The sequence below is a fragment of the Gobio gobio genome (genome assembly GCF_949357685.1).
Source record: "Gobio gobio genome assembly, chromosome: 23".
Taxonomy (NCBI): Eukaryota; Metazoa; Chordata; class Actinopteri; order Cypriniformes; family Gobionidae; genus Gobio; species Gobio gobio.
In genome coordinates, this window is record NC_137119.1 from 24,513,249 (window position 1) to 24,535,114 (window position 21,866).

General features: G+C 39.3%; 2 protein-coding genes across 5 annotated transcripts in view; both read right to left on the reverse strand.

The window, feature by feature from the left end:
- Positions 1–2,836, reverse strand: part of arfgef1 (ADP-ribosylation factor guanine nucleotide-exchange factor 1 (brefeldin A-inhibited)) — a 97,150-nt gene extending 94,314 nt beyond the window's left edge. For all 4 annotated transcript variants that reach the window (XM_079806584.1, XM_079806582.1, XM_079806585.1 and 1 more), the window contains exon 1: positions 2,499–2,836. In XM_079806584.1, coding sequence (XP_079662710.1) covers positions 2,499–2,622 — 124 coding nt within the window. In that variant the 5' untranslated portion in view covers positions 2,623–2,836. The remainder of the gene's footprint in view (positions 1–2,498) is intronic.
- A 4,258-nt stretch (positions 2,837–7,094) lies between these two features.
- cpa6 (carboxypeptidase A6) overlaps positions 7,095–21,866 on the reverse strand; it is a 37,100-nt gene continuing 22,328 nt past the window's right edge. The window contains exons 4-11 of the mRNA XM_079805706.1: positions 21,360–21,474; positions 18,943–19,044; positions 18,727–18,831; positions 15,492–15,602; positions 15,243–15,333; positions 13,865–14,067; positions 8,653–8,737; positions 7,095–8,472 (exon numbers count right to left, since the gene is read on the reverse strand). Of these exons, the coding sequence (XP_079661832.1) occupies positions 8,282–8,472; positions 8,653–8,737; positions 13,865–14,067; positions 15,243–15,333; positions 15,492–15,602; positions 18,727–18,831; positions 18,943–19,044; positions 21,360–21,474 (1,003 nt within the window). The 3' untranslated portion in view covers positions 7,095–8,281. The remainder of the gene's footprint in view (positions 8,473–8,652; positions 8,738–13,864; positions 14,068–15,242; positions 15,334–15,491; positions 15,603–18,726; positions 18,832–18,942; positions 19,045–21,359; positions 21,475–21,866) is intronic.

The following is a 21,866-nucleotide window of genomic DNA, read 5'->3' on the forward strand; positions in this document are numbered from 1 at the left end:
AACCAAAACAGTTTGGTTACCAAGATTGTTCAAAATATCTTAATTTGTGTATCCACAGAAGAAAGAAAGTCATACAGGTTTGGAATGACATGAACTATGAACTATATTTGGGTGAACTATCCCTTTAAGTCCCTAATTTTCCCAAAGCACACATTTACTTTAAAAGAAAGGTCCTACAGCAGACTATTAGACACTTTCAACGCTCAACATGAAAATAATGCTTGCTGTTTATGTGCAAAGAATAATATTTCAAACACCTTACTCTCATAGCCTTTTAGCGACCCATTTTTTCCCAAGACTTTCCGGCAACGCTCCTCTCTAGACTTAGTTTACAGAAAAAACAAACATTTCCCATGATATATCTTTCTTCCTCAATATATGTTCAGATATAGGCTATAGCATTGGAGGCAATGCTAAAAATTGTAGATGAAACCAGAGTGCTCAGGCGTGTGACCCCCTCCGGTGTGACAAATGAACTGTGGTTCGACAATTACCACAGAATTTCTCTAAAGTTCACTGACAGATGCTGTCAAAACTCTGACATCAAAGAAAAAGGCCAAATGCAATCCTATATATGCAAAAATGGACCAAAAATCCTGTGCTGTTTAGCAGAAAATCTCTATATTGTAAAGCATAAGTGTTTTTTCATAAGGGGTAAACACAGCTAAACTGTTAACTAATAACATTCTTTAATAATTTACCACAATTATTATTCATATGCCCATCTCACAATTTTGAATACATCAGCCCTTCATAATCAGTGTAAGCCTGTCTCATCTTTTAAGTAGCCAGAGACCGAGGATAAGGCCTGCGCTGGGAACTTTGTCTTAGTGGTGTAAAAACACAGCTCACAAGATATCATCTAAATTATTCACTAACAAGCACAGAGAAAAAGGGTTCACAGTTTTCTGTATGTTTGCCAAGCGGCATGAAATAGATTAAACTTTCTCCCACTACATTTGACTGTGGCTGTCCTTTAGATCTTCATATCTCCTTGTACGTGAATTGAATCACAGCCTAAATATCTCTGAATATGAAAGATGCTTGTTTCACAGACATCAAAGTATCCCATTCCTATTAAAATCACACTCTGTGATTAATGCTTTCCAGACGAATCAAATATTTTAGTGTTAAAAAAAAGCACCGTTTGTAATGCCTCAAAGCCATCTGAACCAATAACATTGCATGCACAATGCATGGTGCATGTGATTCCAGGAGCCTGGAAGCCATTGCTTTCTTCCCTCTTTAATAATGCACTGTAATTCAACTTCCACCGTGTATGCATTATTGACCACTGATAATGAGAAATGCATGACAGAGGCAGAGACATTCACCTTATCCCAAACAACCCCTTGCAGACTGGCATAACCCCATCCTGCACACAACACTTCCGTTACGCCCATCGCAAACTAGTATGATTCATTTCAGCGAATCGGTTATTTCGGACAGTACGTTCAAATGAACCGATTCATCAACTCGTTTAAGTCATCACTCAAAACAAAAGTGTTCGCAAAAGCGACCGCGCCAGTTTAACCAGTTCTTTTTGTATGTGCGAAATAGATAATTCGTCACAAAATACAGCCGCTTATCATTGGGTTATCTTTTAAATTGCTAGGTTTGAGTCAAATGCGCTACATTAAAGCCGAGTAATTTACAAACGCTTTCCAATCGTTTCAGATGAATCATTCAAAAGAGCCGATTCAAGTGAACAATTCGGCGGAGGCTGTGACTGCAAGGCACAATGATTGCGCATCGCTTCTATACATTTTTATATAGTTTAACCTCTATAAGCATATATATACTCATCTTATCTAAAGGCAAATTAAGTAATTCTGCGACAGCACAATTGCAAACACGAATCCCCACCTGCGTTTCTCTCCATCTTGCCCAGTCATTGTTGTTATTGAGGGGAATTTGGAATAGTGCAAACAGATTTACGCGAATCTAGATGACATGACAGCTTAGTTTGTATGTTGCAGTGTCGAACAAGAACCTTATACAGTACGAAAACCTAGAATGTTATTGTAATATGACAGGTGGGTCTTCGTCTTTATATTTAATGATATAAAAACAAAACCAATGACACTTAAATTAATTTGAAGCACTCATTTTCAATGCTTTTAGTGCTGAAAAGTATCCTGTAATTGAATAATCATAGTTTATTCTGTGCACCGCCCGCATGATGAAGGGTCTTTCTCAAGCTCCTGTCAAAGAGGAATAACTCGCCCTGTCAGTTCCTGCTTTCCTTTACCTGTTTCCTCATTCGTGCATGCACTAAATATGACTTATTCAAGCAATGGGAGCATAAACATCGACATTTCATGCTAAAGGAACAGGTACAGGTTTAGCTCGAAACGTTTTTCAGGTAGAATGATAATAACTTCCGCAATGCTGCTGGATTCTGAAGCTGCTCGTTTCTTTACCGGCAGGATTAAAGCCACACATGCAGATCTTAAACATCTAAAACACTGCAATCAAGGCATCGAAATCATACTGACCTAGTGCCACCTCACAGGCTTTGCGCAGCTGCGAGTGATGAGCCTTTTTCACCTCCTTGTCGGCCAAGATCTTTTCCAAAGCTCTGGTTAAAAACATGTTTTTCGTCTTTTTGCCTTCATACATGACGCGCTGCGACGGGTGGAGGAGGACCTGTCCCAACGGAGGCTGTATCCGCGATTTTTAGATATTCCCGTATGATTGAGTTTTTCTCCGGCGGATGGTGTCCTCAATAGAGAAACATAAATAAAGCCAGAAGGTGGGGTAAATCCCTCAGTTTTCCATCAGCGACCTGCTGCCTGCGCCATGTTGGAAGGAAATGACGTCACACACGTAGAAACGGCCGCAGTGAGGCAGAGTGAGAGAGTGTCAAAATTATAAAGTATAAATAACAATAATTAAGACAGATTTTAACACAAAATAAAATAATAAATGACTAAATAAAAAAGTAACCAATAAGCTGCGAACTGGTTGTCCGATACGTCAAACAAAACGTCGCGTCCATGTGGTCATAAATATATTCATAAATATCTGAGGTAATGTTGTCCATAAGTTATGAAGCAACTTGTTAGCAATTTATGTTTTGACACAGTTTCAACATTCACGTTTGAAGTATAACTATGTACTTATAAATCAAAACCCACTTTTAAAAAAATCGAGGGAATTTCCTTCTGTTTTAAGACTACTAGTATTTATACCTTTTCATTCTATTGAGTTTAATCGTTGTGTTTTATTGTAATTGCATGTGTCCCAGATGAGTTTGTTGTAGTCATGATTCAGCTAATAAAAATCATTGTGACCTAAATGCATTTACATTAAACAATGCTAAAAGTGAATTTTGTGCTGAAAAAAAGTTTTTGCACATTTTAATAAAAATGTAATTGCTTGGTTAAAGCAGTGTTTTTATTGTAGTCCATTACATTATTTAAATATGAGTATGGTTTACTATATATATACAACGTCACACTATTTTCCAGAGACAAATAATTAGATCAATTAACCTCAAAACTGTGTTTCTTCATTCATTTTACCATATTTGAGTTTGTCATTAGATGCTATTTACTGGCCTTCATATCCTCCAAGAGTAAACAAATGTATGTTTAGGCACTAACTCTTTTTTTTCTCATACATACTTTTTATTTATCATTTTCTTCTCTACACTGGTTTTAAGAGAGATTAATGAGTCATCCCTCTCTGTAATGAGAAAAACTGCTCTTCATCAAGCATGTTTGTTTTTGGCTCTCCAGGATGAGTAATTCTCAGGTTGTATTCACAAGATGCCTGAACTGCTATTGCACTGTACACAAAGAAGCTGACATCAAATGTGGAGGATGAGTCAAGGCTACGCCATATATACAGTAATGCTGTCTATTTTATACAATTTAGAACGTAAAATTAATAAATATACTTAACCATTTATTTAAGGGTTAATAAGAAGGGCATATCTAAAATTTTATATAATGTTTTATACATTTTTAAAGGCATGCTATGTAGTTTTCGCCACTAGAGGTCGCCTATTCAAAACAAAGGCGTAGCTTGTTGATGCAGAGATTAAGTGTGGAATCTTGGGAGTTGTCGTCTTCATCTCACAGCCGTTGGAAAAGAATCAGACAGGAATCATGTTCATGCATAGGCGTAATTTGCGGGTGGGACATGTCCTTACCCCTTTTTGCCAGGGTCTATATTGTCCCCATCATTTTTTGAAACATCTCGCAGCACGGATGTACCTAATAGAAAGAAGCATCTCCATTTGATTAGCAATTTGTTCGTTTGTGTCAAATAAGAGGAGGTGTTGTTTTTGAGAGTGCTCGTTGCCGCTGTTATCAGTTCTCTCTCTGCGTTTGTGCGGTCTTCACACAGATGAGCGCTTATCACTCAAAAAAATTATTTGAATTTACTTAAAAAAGCAGCGTCAAGTGGTTCCACACAACTATATTGAGTCATTTTTACAAATAACAATTTAGTTATATGAACAAAAGAAAGTCAAGTAAAGCTGACAACATTTCTTTAAGTGAATACAAACCATTTGAATTTGTCACTGTTACATAATATTTATATGTGCAGTTTATTTTTAATGTTATGTTAAATTTATAAAAGTTTATTATGTTAGGTGAACACATTTATTGATTTAATTTACCTTATTAAATTAACTACTTGCTCTACAAGTGTAAGTGGAAAACTATTAAATATAACAAGAAGCATATTATTAAAAACAAAATAAAAAAATAACTTAATTGAGAACAGGAAGTCCATCCAATACATGAATGTACGAGTGGCCACAGCCTAAACACAGGCACCACTCTTCTGCATAATGGTAACCACCATTTTCAATTACAAAAACTCCTCTAAATGTTTAACATAACTGCACATAACACTAACATAAACTAACAACATCTTTCCCTTTACTGAAAAAGATAAAATAACACTTTAATCCCTACATTTACTCTCCTAATGCAGTCCCTTGCAAAGCAAGCTGGGAACTACAGATCCACTGCCCAGTTTGTTCGTTTCGCACAGCAATGTTAAAGGGTTAGTTCACCCAAAAATGAAAATTCTGTCATTAATTACTCACCCTCATGTCGTTCGACACCCGTAAGACCTCCGTTCATATTCGGAACACAAATGAAGATATTTTAGTTGAAAGCTAATGGCTGAGAAAGGCTTCAGATAGGCCTCCATTGGCATTCAGTACATTTATAATCCCAAGACCCATAAAAGGCACTTAAAACGTCGTTACAAAGTCCATCTCACCACAGTGACTCGACAATAGTTTTACGATGCGACGACAATAGTTTTTGTGTGCAAAAAAAAATCGAAATAACACCTTTATCCAACTTGTTCTTGTCTTCCGTGTGTGCCTCCACGACGCATGCACGAGAATATTACGCTGATCCAGAGTTCGGACACATGACCCAGAAGCGATTTGTTTACAAGCAGAGGAAGACGTGCGTATTTAAGCTGTTGAATTCTACATAGATCGTGCTTTAGGTCTCGGCGTAATTCTCAAAATGGGGTTAAAGTGTGCATTTCATGGATTCCCGAACCCCGGCGCTACGTCATATTCTCGTGCATGCGTCGTGGAGGCACACACGGAAGACAAGAACAAGTTGGATAAAGGTGTTATTTTGATTTTTTTTTTTCGCACAAAAACTATTGTCGTCGCATCGTAAAATTATTGTAGAGCCACTGTGGTGAGATGGACTTTGTAACGACGTTTTAAGTGCCTTTTATGGGTCTTGGGAGTATTAATGTACTGAATGCCAATGGAGGCCTATCTGAAGCCTTTCTCAGCCATCAGCTTTCAACAAAAATATCTTCATTTGTGTTCCGAATATGAACGGAGGTCTTACGGGTGTCGAACGATATGAGGGTGAGTAATTAATGACAGAATTTTCATTTTTGGGTGAACTAACCCTTTAAGTTGACTGAACAAACACTTATTAAGTAAAGCTGACAATACTCATATTTAGTAGAAACAACTAGATTACATGAGTTTTTTAAGTAATATGAACAAGGATGATTTGAGTGCAACTAACAACAGTGAAAGTTGACGTTGCAGAGACTCTCTGTTCGTTCTGGTGAAATCACATTTAGTTTTACGAAAAAAAACTATACGAGGGCGGATTAGAACCTCTGCTGCGCTTAACAAAATCTCTTCCATTACACCACAAGCATTCCATGCATATTTATACATTGATCATATTACTTATACTAGGCTATAGTAGACGTAGGATGAAACTATCACATTCAACATGACTTCTGTCGATAAATTAAACTTGTGTACTATTGAAACTATTGATTTCTGGACATTGTAATGCAATTTTTTTCTGCAATTGTTATTTTACATCTCATTGTATTAAAAAACAAAGTTAGGCCACTGTACTGGACCCAGCAGTGGAATTAGACATAATTGCTATATATCAACTTGTTAGTTATACAGCTGTGTATAAATAAAACATCACAGTTGCAATCATGCTATGGAACTGAATATCTGATATTTCTCATGTGATATTGCTTATAATGAGCTTAAAGGGTTAGTTCAATAAAACAATAACTTTATGATGCGACGAAAATGTTTTTTGTGCGCAAAAAAACCCTAAATAACGACTTATATAGTGATGACCGATTTCAAAACACAGCATCATGAAGCTTCGAAGCGTTATGAATCAGTGAGTCGAATCATAATTCGGATCGCGTGTCAAACCGACAAACTGCTGAAATCACATGACTTTGGCGATCCAAACCGCTGAATCGACTCACTGATTCATAACGCTTCGAAGCTTCATGATGCAGTGTTTTGAAATCGGTCATCACTATATACAGTAAGTCGTTATTTAGGGTTTTTTTTGCACACAAAAACTATTCTCGTCGCTTTATAAAGTTATTGTAGAACCACTGTAGTGAGATGGATTTTGTAACAACGTCTTTAGTATCTTTTATGGGTCTTGAGAGTGTAAAGTGTATTGTGCCAATGGAGGCCTTTCTGAGCCATCGGATTTCAAATAAAATATCTTCATTTGTATTCCGAAGATGAACGGAGGTCTTACAGGTGTCGAACAACATGAGGGTTAGTAATTAATGACAGAATTTTCATTTTTGGGTGAACTAACCCTTTAATGATGGATTATGGACTGGGTCTATGGGCTAAGAGCCACGCTTATCTTGTATTTATTTCTCACATTTGTTATGTAATTTATCATTATTTGGAATTTAGGCCTTATATCAAATAATATAATCCGTTCTTGGAGGTTGGATGCAGCCTGTTGGTGATTGTGGACTGTTTTTACATAATTACATCATGATAAAAATACTTTTAATAATCTACCTGTTGGTAAAATAAACAATACCATACAAAAGTCAGTGTACAATGAAAACAAATCTCAAATGCCAACTTGCAAGACACTTTATAACAAAGGATATTTTCAATATTTGAAATAAATACTAGCTTATTACAATAAAACTCCAAAGACTTGACAAATGTAAACACTGTCCCTGTAAGTACAGTTCGTTATACAAGGTAAAGTTACTTTAACAGGCTTTTCTTCAAACAAAACAACAAATGTAATGTATTCTTGTCTGGTTCATTTGAGCGGTTGAATTCCCAGGTTACCTTTACCTTTTCTTTTTTTTAAAAACAAAATCAAAGTCTGTCTTTTAGCGTCAGCTTCTGCACACGGCATCTACACTCAAATAAACCCATTGTAAGATGCACTATGTATTATTTACATTCTTTGGGTTATTTTGAAGCTTGTCTTTATAGCAAGTGCTCACTGTATATTCACCTCTTAGGTATTTAGTTCACAATTCAAGTGCTTGCATTACTTTACTGTTTATCTTTTGTTTAATAAAAAGCTGTTTTCAGCCACGGAATAAAAATAATAAAGTAATTGGGACTTTTTATCTCACAATTCTGACTTCTCGCTATAAAATGTCACAATTAAGTTTTTTTAATTGCGAGTGTATATCCCGAGTTATAAATGAAATAAAGTCTGAATTGCGAGATATAAACTCACAATTGCGAGAACAAAATGTGCTTTTTTCTTTGTGAGATAAGTCGCAATTACCTTTTTTATTCCATGGCAGAAACAAGCTTCCATATTGTAAAGCTTATAAAAGTAGCTTATAAAATAAATAAGTCTTAGTTTCTAATTAAAAAATTTTTTGTTGTTGTAAAATGCAGGCACTTTTGTACATAGCTAGTAGATATTGCTATGGCTTACGGGCTAAAATGTGAAATCGATGGAGAGAAGATATAAGAAAAAGAGTGAAAGTCAAGTAAAAAGTTTCATTTGGTACATTTCTTCAGCAGGCCTGAGGCAATGGTCTTTATTGCTCTCATTGTCTCTGTGCAGGTGGGATTAATCAGGGCTTCCGGCAACAAGAAGCCGTAGTATCCCGTATCGCGCAACTCGAAGGCAAAGGCATATTGGATCCCGTTCTTATAGGCCCAGTCTATTGAGCTTCCAGAACTCACATCTGCAAGTTGAAGAAACACATTACATCACATCTGGACATATGACTGTTGTTGATATAGAAAGAGTCATGAGTCAGAAAACAGATTGGCGTCTAACTGAGAGGGTTTACAGAGAGCTGATGACTCATATATGCAGTAGCTATATGTCAGTGATTGAAGAAAAGACCCACTGCCTGACTTACAAAGCGTGGTGGAGGCAGGGCCGTATCTGTATCTCACTCCATAAGCCGAGTACAGAGCGCTCACTGCATTCTGGGCTGCTGATTCCTGAGGGGGAAGAGCAGAGGTTCAAGTATTCAACCAGTCGATCATTAAGGATGCTTGGGGATAAGTGTAGTCAAAAGATTGTGTGGGCTAACAGCCATCCAGTTGATACATATTCTAATGCAAAACCTACTAAAAATAAGTAAATGTGTCTGAAAATGCATTTATATATAAGGAATAGTTCACCCAAAATTTTAAATTCTGTCATTTACCCACCCTCAAGTTGTTCCACACCTGTATGAATTTCTTTGTTCTGCTGAACACCAAAGAAGATATTTTGAAGAATGTCTGTAATGTCACGGTTCATGAATCTGCTGTCTCTCTCTCGTCTCGTGTTGTGTCTGTGGGCGTGGTCACTGATCACTGCTGATCAGCAGCGCCAGCTGGTTCCAATTGTTTGTGTCTTTATATGTGCAGTGACTGGTGTCTCATGTTGTCAGATCGTTGTGGTTTCCCCGGTGTGTGTTCCTGCCCTGGTTGTCCCTCGCTGTCGTCTGGTTCCTGGTTCCATGTTCTTCGTCGTGTTCGTTCTGGATTCTCCACTCAGCACTGGGATTACGGGCACCTTCACGAGGATTCACCACACCTGGATTGAGCACGATCACCGTCTGTCCACCGAAGTCCCTGCGTCACCATACCATCCAGCTTGTGTCTGTCTGACCACCTGTGTGTGTGTGTGGACTGCCGGTTTTGACCGCGAACCTTGTCATTTAATAAAGAGCGTTTTGCACTTGCATCCTGAGCCTGTCATTGTCGAAGAACGATCTGACCAACGATGGATGCAGCAAGCGCAACCAGCTGGGATGAGTTCGCTGCACGCAGCATAGCGAGAATGGATCAACAAGAGGAAGGTATCGCACACACAGGTCGGGCAGTCCAAGCTCTTGTGACGCAGGTGTCCGAGCTCACCCGTCAACTACAACTGCTAAGGACTCCCACTGCGCCACCCACACCGCCCGTGCAGCCTATACCAACGGAGGAGAGTTCCCCACGAGAGCCGCGATTGCCCACCCCGGAGGGATACGCAGGTGAGCCTGAATATTGCAGAGCATTTCTGACCCGTTGTTCAATGCATTTCTCCCTGCAACCACAGACATTTCATCTAGAACGGTCCAAGGTGGCCTTCGTTCTCACCTTATTGGCTGGAAAAGCGGCTCTTTGGGGAACGGCGGTGTGGGAAAGTCAAGACCCATGCTGCACCTCGTTCCAGGCACTCTCCGCGGAGATGAAGAGGGTTTTCGATCGTGCGACGGCGGGTAAGGAGGCGGCCAGATTACTCGCCGATCCCCGCCAGGGAGAGCGCTCGGTGTCGGAATATTCCATCCAGTTCCGCACCCTGGCCGCAGAGTGCCGTTGGAACGAGGAGGCGCAGTGGGACAGATTCCTGCATGGGTTGGCTGACCGTGTCCAAAAGGAGATTTATATGTTGGACCTTCCAACCAGCTTGAATGGACTCATTGAACTGGCGCTAAGAGTCAACGCTCGGTTGAGCAGAATGGGCCGATTCCAGCAGAATCACCAGTTTCGTGGCGTGGAGGAATCCCGGTCCGGCAGAGGGGAAACGGTCAGCCCCGTCGCCGATCACGAGCCCATGCAGGTGGGGAGAGCTCGGCTTTCCCGGGAGGAGAGAGAGAAGCGGAGATCCCAGGAACTTTGCCTGTACTGCGGCAAGGTGGGCCACTTCATCCACTCCTGCCCGGTAAAAGATCAAGCCCGGTAGTAACATTGAGGCTACTATCGGGTGGGATCTCCGCTGAGAAGACCTCATCATCTACACTCCTCCCAGTAAGACTAAGGTGGGCAGCTCACATGCACGACACCAAGGCATTACTGGACTCAGGGGCTGAAGGTAATTTTATGGACTTTAAACTGGCTCAAGGACTTCAGATTCCTTTCTCTCCACTCACACGCCGCATCTCCGTCAACGCTCTCAATGGCCAAGCACTACCCAACATTTCTCACATTACTGACTCCATCACTCTCATCACATCCGGCAATCATACAGAGACCATCACATTTTTTCTCATGAACTCACCTTTGGCACCCGTTGTTCTTGGACATCCGTGGCTCACCAAGCATAACCCCAGAGTCGATTGGGGCCACAACACTGTGTCTGAGTGGAGTAGTTTGTGTCATGAGTCTTGTTTAGTGTCTGCTTGTTCGTCTGTTCCTGTCTCTGTGTTCCAGGAGGAGGCAGTGGATTTATCTAACGTGCCCGTGGAGTACCAGGACCTGAGGAGAGTGTTCAGTAAGTCTCGTGCTGCTTCTCTTCCTCCGCATCGTCCCTATGACTGTGCTATAGACTTAGTACCGGGTGAGTCTCCGCCTAAGGGCAAATTATATTCACTTTCTGTTCCAGAGAGGGAGGCTATGGAGAAATATATTTCTGATTCACTAGCATCCAAATTCATTCGCCCTTCCTCATCTCCAGCGGGGGCGGGGTTCTTTTTTGTGGGGAAGAAGGATGGCTCTCTGCGACCGTGTATTGATTACCGGGGGCTGAACAACATCACGGTAAAGAATACTTATCCTTTGCCGCTGATGTCTTCAGCTTTCGAGCGATTACAGGGAGCATCCGTCTTCACAAAATTGGATTTACGTAACGCTTATCATTTGGTTCGCATAAGGAAGGGTGATGAATGGAAGACCGCATTTAATACCCCTAGGGGGCACTTTGAATACTTGGTCATGCCGTTCGGGCTGTCCAACTCCTCAGCGGTCTTCCAGGCACTCGTCAATGACGTGCTGAGAGATATGGTCGACCAGTTCATATATGTCTATCTAGACGACATATTGATTTTTTCATCTTCTCTCCAGGATCACGTTCAGCATGTCAGACGAGTGCTTCAGAGGTTGTTAGCGAATGGGCTTTTTGTCAAGGCGGAGAAATGCGTTTTTCATGCACAGTCTGTTCCTTTTCTAGGGTACATCGTCTCGTCTGAGGGAGTGCGTATGGATCCTGACAAGGTTAAGGCTGTGATAGATTGGCCAAGTCCGGATTCACGTAAGGCCCTACAGAGGTTTCTGGGATTTGCCAACTTTTATCGGCGTTTCATTCGCAACTACAGCCAACTAGCCGCGCCTCTGACTGCCTTGACCTCCCCCAGAACGACGTTCAGGTGGTCCGATACAGCGGAAGCTGTATTCGTCAAACTCAAAAGCCGCTTCGTTTCGGCTCCCATTCTCGTTGCACCTGCTCCATCACGTCAGTTCGTGGTGGAGGTCGACGCATCAGAGGTGGGGGTAGGAGCAGTTCTCTCCCAACGTTCTTCCACAGACGACAAGATGCATCCCTGCGCGTTTTTGTTTCATCGTTTATCACCTGCCGAACGCAACTATGACATTGGTAACAGAGAGTTGTTGGCTGTCAAGTTAGCGCTGGAGGAGTGGCGTCACTGGTTGGAAGGGTCAGGGGTACCTTTCATTGTTTGGACCGATCACAAGAACTTAGAATATATCAGAACCGCGAAAAGACTCAACTCTAGGCAGGCTCGGTGGGCACTTTTTTTCGGACGTTTTGACTTCTCACTCTCGTACCGCCCGGGTTCCAAAAACATCAAACCCGATTCTTTATCTCAAATTTTTGATCAATCCGAACGCCCGTCTACTACCGAGAGTATTTTACCCGAGACCCTTTTTGTCTCCACTCTTAGGTGGGAGATTGAATCGAAGGTTATATCAGCCTTAGAAGGGGTAACGCCTCCGCCCGATTGCCCACCGAATCGTTTGTTTGTGCCAGAGGGAAATCGGTGCAACGTTATTCAGTGAGGACATTGTTCCAGCATAGCTTGCCACCCAGGGGTGCACCGCACCAGTTATTTGGTAAGACAACGATTCTGGTGGCCACTTATGGCTCGAGACATCCGCAATTTTGTCTTGGCTTGCTCGGTTTGTGCCACTGGTAAAACTTCCAATCGTCCTCCGGATGGGTTATTGCAACAGCTGTCAGTCCCTTCGAGACCCTGGTCCCATATCGCTCTAGATTTTATTACCGCCCTCCCGCCCTCCCAGGGCAAGACGGTCGTTTTGACCGTTGTGGACCGGTTCTCGAAGGCGGCTCATTTTATTCCTTTACCCAAATTACCCTCAGCCAAGGAGACAGCGGTTACTGTCATTGATCACGTCTTTCGACTACATGGCCTCCCGATGGACGTGGTGTCTGACAGGGGTCCCCAATTTGTGTCCAAATTTTGGCAAGAGTTTTGTAGACTTCTGGGGGCGAGTGTCAGTTTATCTTCGGGGTTTCATCCTCAAAGCAATGGACAAACCGAGAGAGCCAACCAAGACTTGGAGAGAGTGTTGCGATGTTTGGTTTCCAGGAATCCTTCCTCCTGGAGTCAGCAACTCTCAATAGTGGAGTACGCTCACAATTCGTTGCCAGTGTCATCCACGGGCCTCTCTCCGTTTGAATGTAGTCTAGGTTACCAGCCACCAGTTTTTCCCAGTTTGGAATCCGAGGTCGCGGTCCCCTCCGCTCACGCCTTCATCCAGAGGTGCCGTCACACCTGGAGCAGAGCCCGAGAGACTCTTCTTTAGAGTACACTGGTTACACTGAGGGTTTTTGATTCAGTAAAAAGAACCTGTTCATAGGAGTCATTTGCTCATAAAATTAGAGTACACTGTTCATAGAAGTAATTTGCTTATAAAATTAGAGTACACTGGATCAGCTGAGGGTTTTTGATTCAGTAAAAAGAACCTGTTCATAGAAATAATTTGCTCACAAATTAGAGTGCACTGGTTACACTGAAGGTTTTTGATTCAGTAAAAAGAACCTGTTCATAGGAGTCATTTACTCATAAAATTAGAGTACACTAGGGTTACACTGAGGGTTTTTGATTCAGTAAAAAGAACCTGTTCATAGGAGTCATTTACTCACAAATTGGAGAACACTGGTTGCACTCTTTTTGATTCAGTAAAATAACTTGTTCATACAGAAGGAGTTATTTACTTGCAAACTGGACACTGGTTGCACTGTCTTATTGTTTATGCATGCAGCCTGTGAGAACATCTGAAATAACTCTATATATTTATACATCTAACGTTTTTGAGTTGCTCTGAAATTATAATTACTGAATGATCCCCTCCCAAATGGGCACATTCAAGATAGTTCTGCAGACAGAAATCACTCACCACACAGTTGAAGTTTGGTATAGTGGCATATTTATAGGAATATGGATAGAGGAGCATCTGAGCATAGGCGTGAATTGAGATGTAGGCTTTGACCCGTTTCCTGTGTTTGCGTAGAAACTTGGCAACAGCTTTGACCTCAGGCTCTGACTCAGGGAAGGGACCGCAGTATGTATCATCACAGGGGTGCAGAGATGCACCCTCATCTATCAGAGAGAGAAAAGACAGCAGGTGCAAAAAATGTATTTGTAAACATTTCATTTTTGACTTTTCTGGTCCAAGGTTGCATGTCGTAGATGACTATTACTTTCCTCCCTTGGCATTTTGCTGACTCATCGTCATTCTACACTTATGTATTTTCTATCTTGGTGTCAGGTATCTACCAATGCATTAAGAGTGAATGTTTTTAGGGGAGCATTATTCCTTTGTCTTTCAGAAACATATTAGAACTAGACTGTAAAAGCATAAAGTTTGAGAAAATCAAATGAGTGGAACCACAAAGCAAATCTTCAGACAGAGCACATGCCCTGAATCTGCCCTAAAACAAGTTTTCATGTTAAAAAACAAAAAGATGTTAGATGTTAGAATTTTTGGTTTTAATACTTTCTCTTCAACTAAAATGTTATTTTCGATCCCGTTAAGATAAAATTTGATACCATATTTATGGAAGCTTGTTTCCGCCATGGAATAAAACAATTTAAAAGATAATTGCAACTTTTTGTCTCACAATTCTGAAATTTTTTTCACAATTGTGAGATATAAAAGTCAGAATTATGAGATATAAACTCGCAACTGTGAGTTATAAAGTCCAATTCTGAGGGGACAAAAATCTCGCAATTCTGACTTTATAACTTGCAATTGTGAGTTTTATTGAAGCTTGTTTCCGCCACAAAATAAAAATTTTTATATTTTATTTCACAATTGTGAGTTTACATCTCGCAATTCTGAATTTTCTGATATAAAGTCAGAACGTGAGATATAAACTCGCAATTGCGACTTTATATCTTGTAATTCTGACTTTATATCTCACAATTCTTAGAAATAAGTGAGAAATGCGAGATTAAAACTTGCAATTGCGAGGAATAAAGTCAGAATTGTGAGATAAAAAGTCACAATTACCTTTTTTTTTAAGTGGCAGAAACAAGCTTCCATACATATTAGTAAAATTGGAAAAATGTCCTTATGTATTGCATAGGGAAATTCAAGTACAAGATAGTTTTCGATATAAATATGTCATTCTGTTGATAAACGTTTCATCTGTGTGTCAGGCCTCTTCATGGTGTCTACATTCTCTGGAATGCCTATTTATTTCCTATATGAACACCAGGCCTCTTTAATGTGGAGCTTTTGATTCTTCCTAATATTAGATTAAATAACTTACCACACCATTTGACTTTCCAATTTCGGTTGGCATCCACTCCCCGACAATGATACTTTGGAATCTTTGACCGTGTTTTCCGCCAAAAGCGATCCTAAGAGAGAAACCACAGATATGTCTGGCGGCTTTAAAGAAAGGCAAAACATGCTGCATGTTTAACAGCACAGAGCTGCCAACTTTTCATTTCAGTAAGCTCAGCATACATCACAGAAGAGATGTTGAGATCTAGACATATGACAAACAGATAGTTACCGTCTTCCAGCTGTAATGGTAACCGTCTACGTTGAAGACAGGCATAATGTAGAAATTGAGCTGATTCATCAGTCGTCTCATGTTGGAGTCGTGTTGATAGGAGTTCAGTGCCTGCGTTCACAGTGAATGGAATCGTGTCAGGCTTCAAGAGATGCCGGAAATGTGTCTCATTTTCCCCACAGATAAACTTCAATACAGCAAAATACTCTGAACAAGGACACAGCAGTGTGTGTGCAGTTCCTCTAATCATAGCCCATTAAAACAGGTCATTCTTCAATTAAATATAATATATATATATACACACACACACACACACACACACACACACACACACACACACACACACACACACACACACACACACACACACACACACACACACACACACACACACACACACACACACACACACACACACACACACACACACACACACACACACACGTGGGTGTGTTTTCTTCCTTGACTTTTAACCCTCCATATAGTTTGGAGTGGACTACAAACATACTATGCACTGTACATACTGTGCAGTATACTTCTTCTTGCTTATTTGATTTCTCAATGTTAAGTGGTCTCTTCATTTTTTCCAGAGCTGTATATATACACAGATCAGGCATAACATTATGACCTAATATTTTGTTGGTCCCCCTTTAGCTGCCAAAACAGCCCTGACCCTGGCTTGTCGAGGCATGGACTCCACTAGACCCCTGAAGGTGTGCTGTGGTATTTGGCACCAAGATGTTAGCAGCAGATCCTTTAAGTTGTGAGGTGGATCCTCCATGGATCTGACTTGCTTGTTCAGCACATCCCACAGATGCTCGATTGGATTGAGATCTGGGGAATTTGGAGGCCAAGTCAACACCTCAAACTTGATGTGCTCCTCAAACCATTCCTGAACCATTTTTGCTTCGTGGCAGGGCGCATTATCCTGCCGAAAGAGGCCACAGCCACCAGGGAATACTGTTTCCATGAAAGGGTGTACATGGTCTGCAACAATGCTTAGGTAGATGGTATGTGTCAAAGTAACATCCACATGGAGGGCAGGACCCAAGGTTTCCCAGCAGAACATTGCCCAAAGCATCACACTGCCTCCACCGGCTTGCCTTCTTCCCATAGTGCATCCTGGTGCCATGTGTTCCCCAGGTAAGCAAAAGACACACACCCGGCCATCCACGTGATGTAAAAGAAAACGTGATTCATCAGACCAGACCATCTTCTTCCATTGCTCAGTGGTCCAATTCTGATGCTCACGTGCCCACTGTTGGCACTGGACAGGGGTCAGCATGTGCACCCTGACTGGTCTGCGGCTATGCAGCCCCATACGCAACAAACTGTGATGCACTGTGTTTTCTGACACCTTTCTATCAGAACCAGCATTAACTTCTTGAGCAATTTGAGCTACAGTAGCTCGTCTGTTTGATCAGACCACACGGGCCAGCCTTCGCTCCCCACGTGCATCAATGAGCCTTGGCCCCCCATGACCCTGTCGCCGGTTCACCACTGTTCCTTCCTTTGACCACTTTTGATAGATACTGACCACTGCAGACCGAGAACACCCCACAAGAGCTGCAGTTTTGGAGATGCTCTGAATCTAGCCATCACAATTTGGCCCTTGTCAAACTCGCTCAAATCCTGCTTCTAACACATCAACTTTGAGGACAATTTTCACTTGCTGCCTAATATATCCCACCCACTAACAGGTGCCGTGATGAAGAGATTATTCATTATATATATATATATATATATATATATATATATATATATATATATATATATATATATATATATATATATATAATATTTTAGTGTTCCATAATAAATATTTCAGTGTTGTCATAAGACCTCATGCATATTTAAGTAAGAGTGGCATCTGGTTATTACCTTTATAAAAAAACTATAAAAATACAAAATAACTATTTTGCATAAATTATTGTCTTAACTTTTGGTAGTCCAACCATCTTGGGTACAGTATTGGATCTTAGGAACAGTATTTTAAGTAAGTACAGTATACTACAATATAGTATTTAAGTACAGTAAAGTAAGTAAGTACAGTATTTTGTAAAGTTTGCTTTATACTGCATTTTATAAAATGTACACTATCGTTCAGAAGTTTGAGGTAGATTTTTTTTCCAAAGAAGCATGCATTATATTGATCAAAGGTGACAGTATAAATGCTGTTTAAAAAAAAAAAAAAAAAAACGTTTTATGCATCAAAGAATCGTTAGTAAAATGTAATGGTTTCATTGTGGTTTCCACAAAAAATGTATGCAGCACAACTGTTTACTACATTAATATAAAAAATAAATGTTTCTTGAGCACCAAATAAGCATATTAGAATGATTTCTGAAGGATCATCTGACACTGAAGACTGGAGTTATGATTGCTTATGGTAAAAAAGTAATGGTAGAAGTAGTATGTTACTATGCAGTTTTAAACATAAAGTAGCTGCTGTGTCTGTGTAAACTATACTGACAATGATGATTCTCTTCCTCAATAATTAAAAGCTCCCTTTGGTCTTGTAAAATATGAACAATTTTACATTGGTTTAATTTAGCAGTGATGCAGTGTTACTATGTGTAAAGTCTAATCCAACAGCAGCAAGAGAAAAATCATGAGTGCTGGGGAATTAAGGAGAACTATAGAGCTGTAACGTTCACTTCAGGGTCAGTCAGCTTTAGCTCTCTGTCATACAGTAGTTCTGCCTCATAGTGGTATACTGAATGTATTGCATCCCTCTCTTTTTTGATCTCTATCTAATTCTAAATTTGTCTCACTCAGTGTTAGCTTCTGATCTGAGAGCTGTTTATTTGTGTGGCACAGAGGCACTCTTTGGTATTAGTTTATGGGATGAGCTCAGGGGAGGCTCTGATGTATTATACAGATTCATTTGGGAGGAATTTAGAGACTCACTGAATGAAACAGTCCCAGAATACACAAATAAACAGAACAATACAAATCTTGAATGTTATAAAAACATTGAATGTTATAAGTGTGTCGTCTAGCAATAGTCACAAAATAATCTTCAATCAGAATCATCTGATTAACCACATTGAAAATCTGGAATATTATGATTTTGAAATTTAAATGCTTCACATTCATTTTTTAAATGCAAATAATACAATTGTTAATGGACCCTATTGTACTGTAATACTATGCATAACCATTTTGGTGTTTTTGATTGGCAGTGATTTAAATCTCAGCATGAAGTGAACCGTGGCAAACAGAAAACACATACCTCTTTAACAAACCATTGGCAGAAAGCTGGACCAATCCATTCTCTTGCATGCACTCCACAGTCTATCCACATTGCCTTCTTAAAGGGACGTGTTCTCTTTCCTAACTGACAGAAGAGGGGCAGAGAACACGTCTAGTAAGTCAGCATGTGTGTGTGCGTGTTTATTTTAAATTTTAAATGGCCATAAATTTAGCCATCTTTCCCTTCACCTTTTACCTGGAGCACATAGAGGGGTCGTCCCTCATAGGACTGACCAATAGAGAACAGGTCCACCAGGTGCGGGTGGGTCCGGTTCATCTCAAACATCCAACTCTGGATCTGTGGAAAAGGATGAAAAGATTTTGACCCAAATTTTTCTGATTAACATGCAGTTTATTTTCGTGTAAATCTGTGCAGCAGAAAGTCAAACTCAAACATTAGGGTTTCTGTGTTTTATACACATTTAATTTTGCAGGTCTGGCCTATTTTTATTGGTGTCTGACTGCACTCCTTTCTAACTAATTTGTGGCTCCTCAAGGCGTTGACACTCATTTTAATTGCTACGGCAATTATATGTATTGTATATATTTGAAAAAAAAAATAATAATAATAATTATGTACTCATGGTTTCCCAAACCTATTTTTCCCCTGTGGAACACAAAATAATCTTTATCAAATGAGTTTGTTCATTTGTGAATGAATGAATGAATGAGTTTATTCATGAATGAATTAATAAGTGCAAGAGTTCGCAAATAAATTAATAAGTTGAATGAATGGGTTTTTTCGTGAATGAATGAGAGAATGAATGAGTTTGTTTGTAAATGAATGAGTGAATGAATGAGTTTGTTTGTGAATGAATGAATGAATGAGTGAGTGAATTAATGAGTTTGTTTGTGAATTAATGAGTGAATGAATGAGTTTGTGAATGAATGGGTTAATTTAATGAGTTTGTTTAAGAATTAATGAAAGAGTTAGTTTGTGAAAGAATGAATGAATTTGTTTGTGAATGAATGAGTAAATGAGTGAATGAATGAATGAATGAATGAGTGAATTAATGAGTTTGTTTGTGTATGAATGAGTGAATGAATGAGTTTGTTTATGAATGAGTGAATGAATACGTTTGTGAATGAATGAGTGACTTGATTAAATGAATGAGTGAATGAATGAGTTTGTTTGTGAATGAATGAGTGAATGAATGAGTTTGTGAATGAATGGGTTAATTTAATGAGTTTGTTTAAGAATTAATGAAAGAGTTAGTTTGTGAAAGAATGAATGAGTTTGTTTGTGAATGAATGAGTAAATGAGTGAATGAATGAATGAATGAGTGAATTAATGAGTTTGTTTGTGTATGAATGAGTGAATTAATGAGTTTGTGAATGAATGAGTGAGTGAATGAATGAGTTTGTTTATGAATGAGTGAATGAATACGTTTTATGAATGAATGAGTGACTTGATTAAATGAATGAGTTTGTTTGTGAATGAATGAGTGAATGAATGAATGAATATTTTTGTGAATGAATGAGTGACTTGATGAAATGAATGAGTTTGTTTGTGAATTAATAAATCAATTGATAAGAGTTATTTTGTGAATTAATAAATGAGTTTGTGAATGAATGAGAAAGTTAATGAGTTTGTGAATGAATGAATGAATGAATGAGTGTTTGTGAATGAGTGAATAAACGAAAGAGTTAGTTTGTGAATTAATGAGTTTGTTTGTGAATTAATGAGTGAATAAATGAATGCGTTTTGTTCATAAATGTATGAGTGAATAAATGAGTTTGAGTTTGTTCATGAATGAATGAAAGAGTTAGTTTGTGCATGAATGAATGAAAGAGTTAGTTTGTGATTGAATGAATGAATAAATTAACGAATGGGTTTGTTCATGAATGAATGAATGAATGAATGAATGAAAGAGTTAGTTCGTGAATGAATGAGTTAATTTGTGAATGAATGAGTGAGCGAATTAATAAATGAGTTTGTTTGTGAATGAATGAATGAATTTGTTTGTGAATGAATTCATTTTAATGATTATATTAAATGAATTATTATTAAATTAGTGTGGTAAAGTTATACCAAAAAAACCCACACAAAACCAGTAGTATCAGAGCTCTTGTTACAGTTTTTTCTTTTGAGTAAAAAGGTTAGTTGTGTCTTGACATGTTCGTTTTAATATGTGAAAGCTAAGCTCGAGATTTCAAGTGTTAATTGATGCATTCTTTACAGATGTTTTCTTTACAAGAGTACTACAGGAATTATATCCATAAAAGTGAATGTAATCCAGCCCTCGTCTGCTCTGAAGGGTTTCCTATTCATCATCTTGTCATGCGACTAAATCACAGAGCTGGAATTGTATAGCCACACGTTCAGTTGAAGTTGGCACTCGGTCTGAAGGAGAAGATCTGTGAGTAAAGGTTTAATGATGGGTTGGGGCGGCACTGAAGAAAACCTCCCGAGATCTGTTTTTCTTGAGCACGGGCCACAACTAAATGCAAATGCACTTCTCAAATCAAAGACTGTTAGCCTGTGAAAATCAAGCTTCTGTTGAGAGAAAGATAGAATGGCAAACAGGGGGGAAAAAAACTATTTGATCTCTGTCTTCTTCATCTTACTACATAAAAATGACCATGTGTATTAACTTCCACCCATTCCCTCACCTCTTCCAAAGGATGGTACACTTCATAGTCATACTGCAATTCTGATCTGCGCTTCCTGGAGGAACGGTATCCGGTCTGTTTCTCAATTTCGGTTTGGAGATTGGAAATGAGCACCCTGTGGAGACAGTGGGGTGTCAGGGAGGGGACGTTGAAAGCACATGCACTGTGTATCAAACTGTTTAATGGCCGTTTTCAGGGTTACTTGGATCAGAGGACTAATTTCTGCATCTAACACACAAGTTTAAGGAAGCAATGAACACATTTTAAAATACATATATAATATGCACATTAATTAGACAATTAATTATACTTTTCCCCATTTGCCACGTGCAGCATTGCTAAGCGCTTTCTTTCAGTTTTATTTATTTGTTTGAATATTATACAAGTATATATTTTGAAATATATTTACTGCATTATTTTGCACTTAGTTACTGTAGTTTACTTGGAAAGTAGTCATGTAAAGTTCTTTGTATCAAGGTCACAATCATCATCATGTTGTTGGTTATT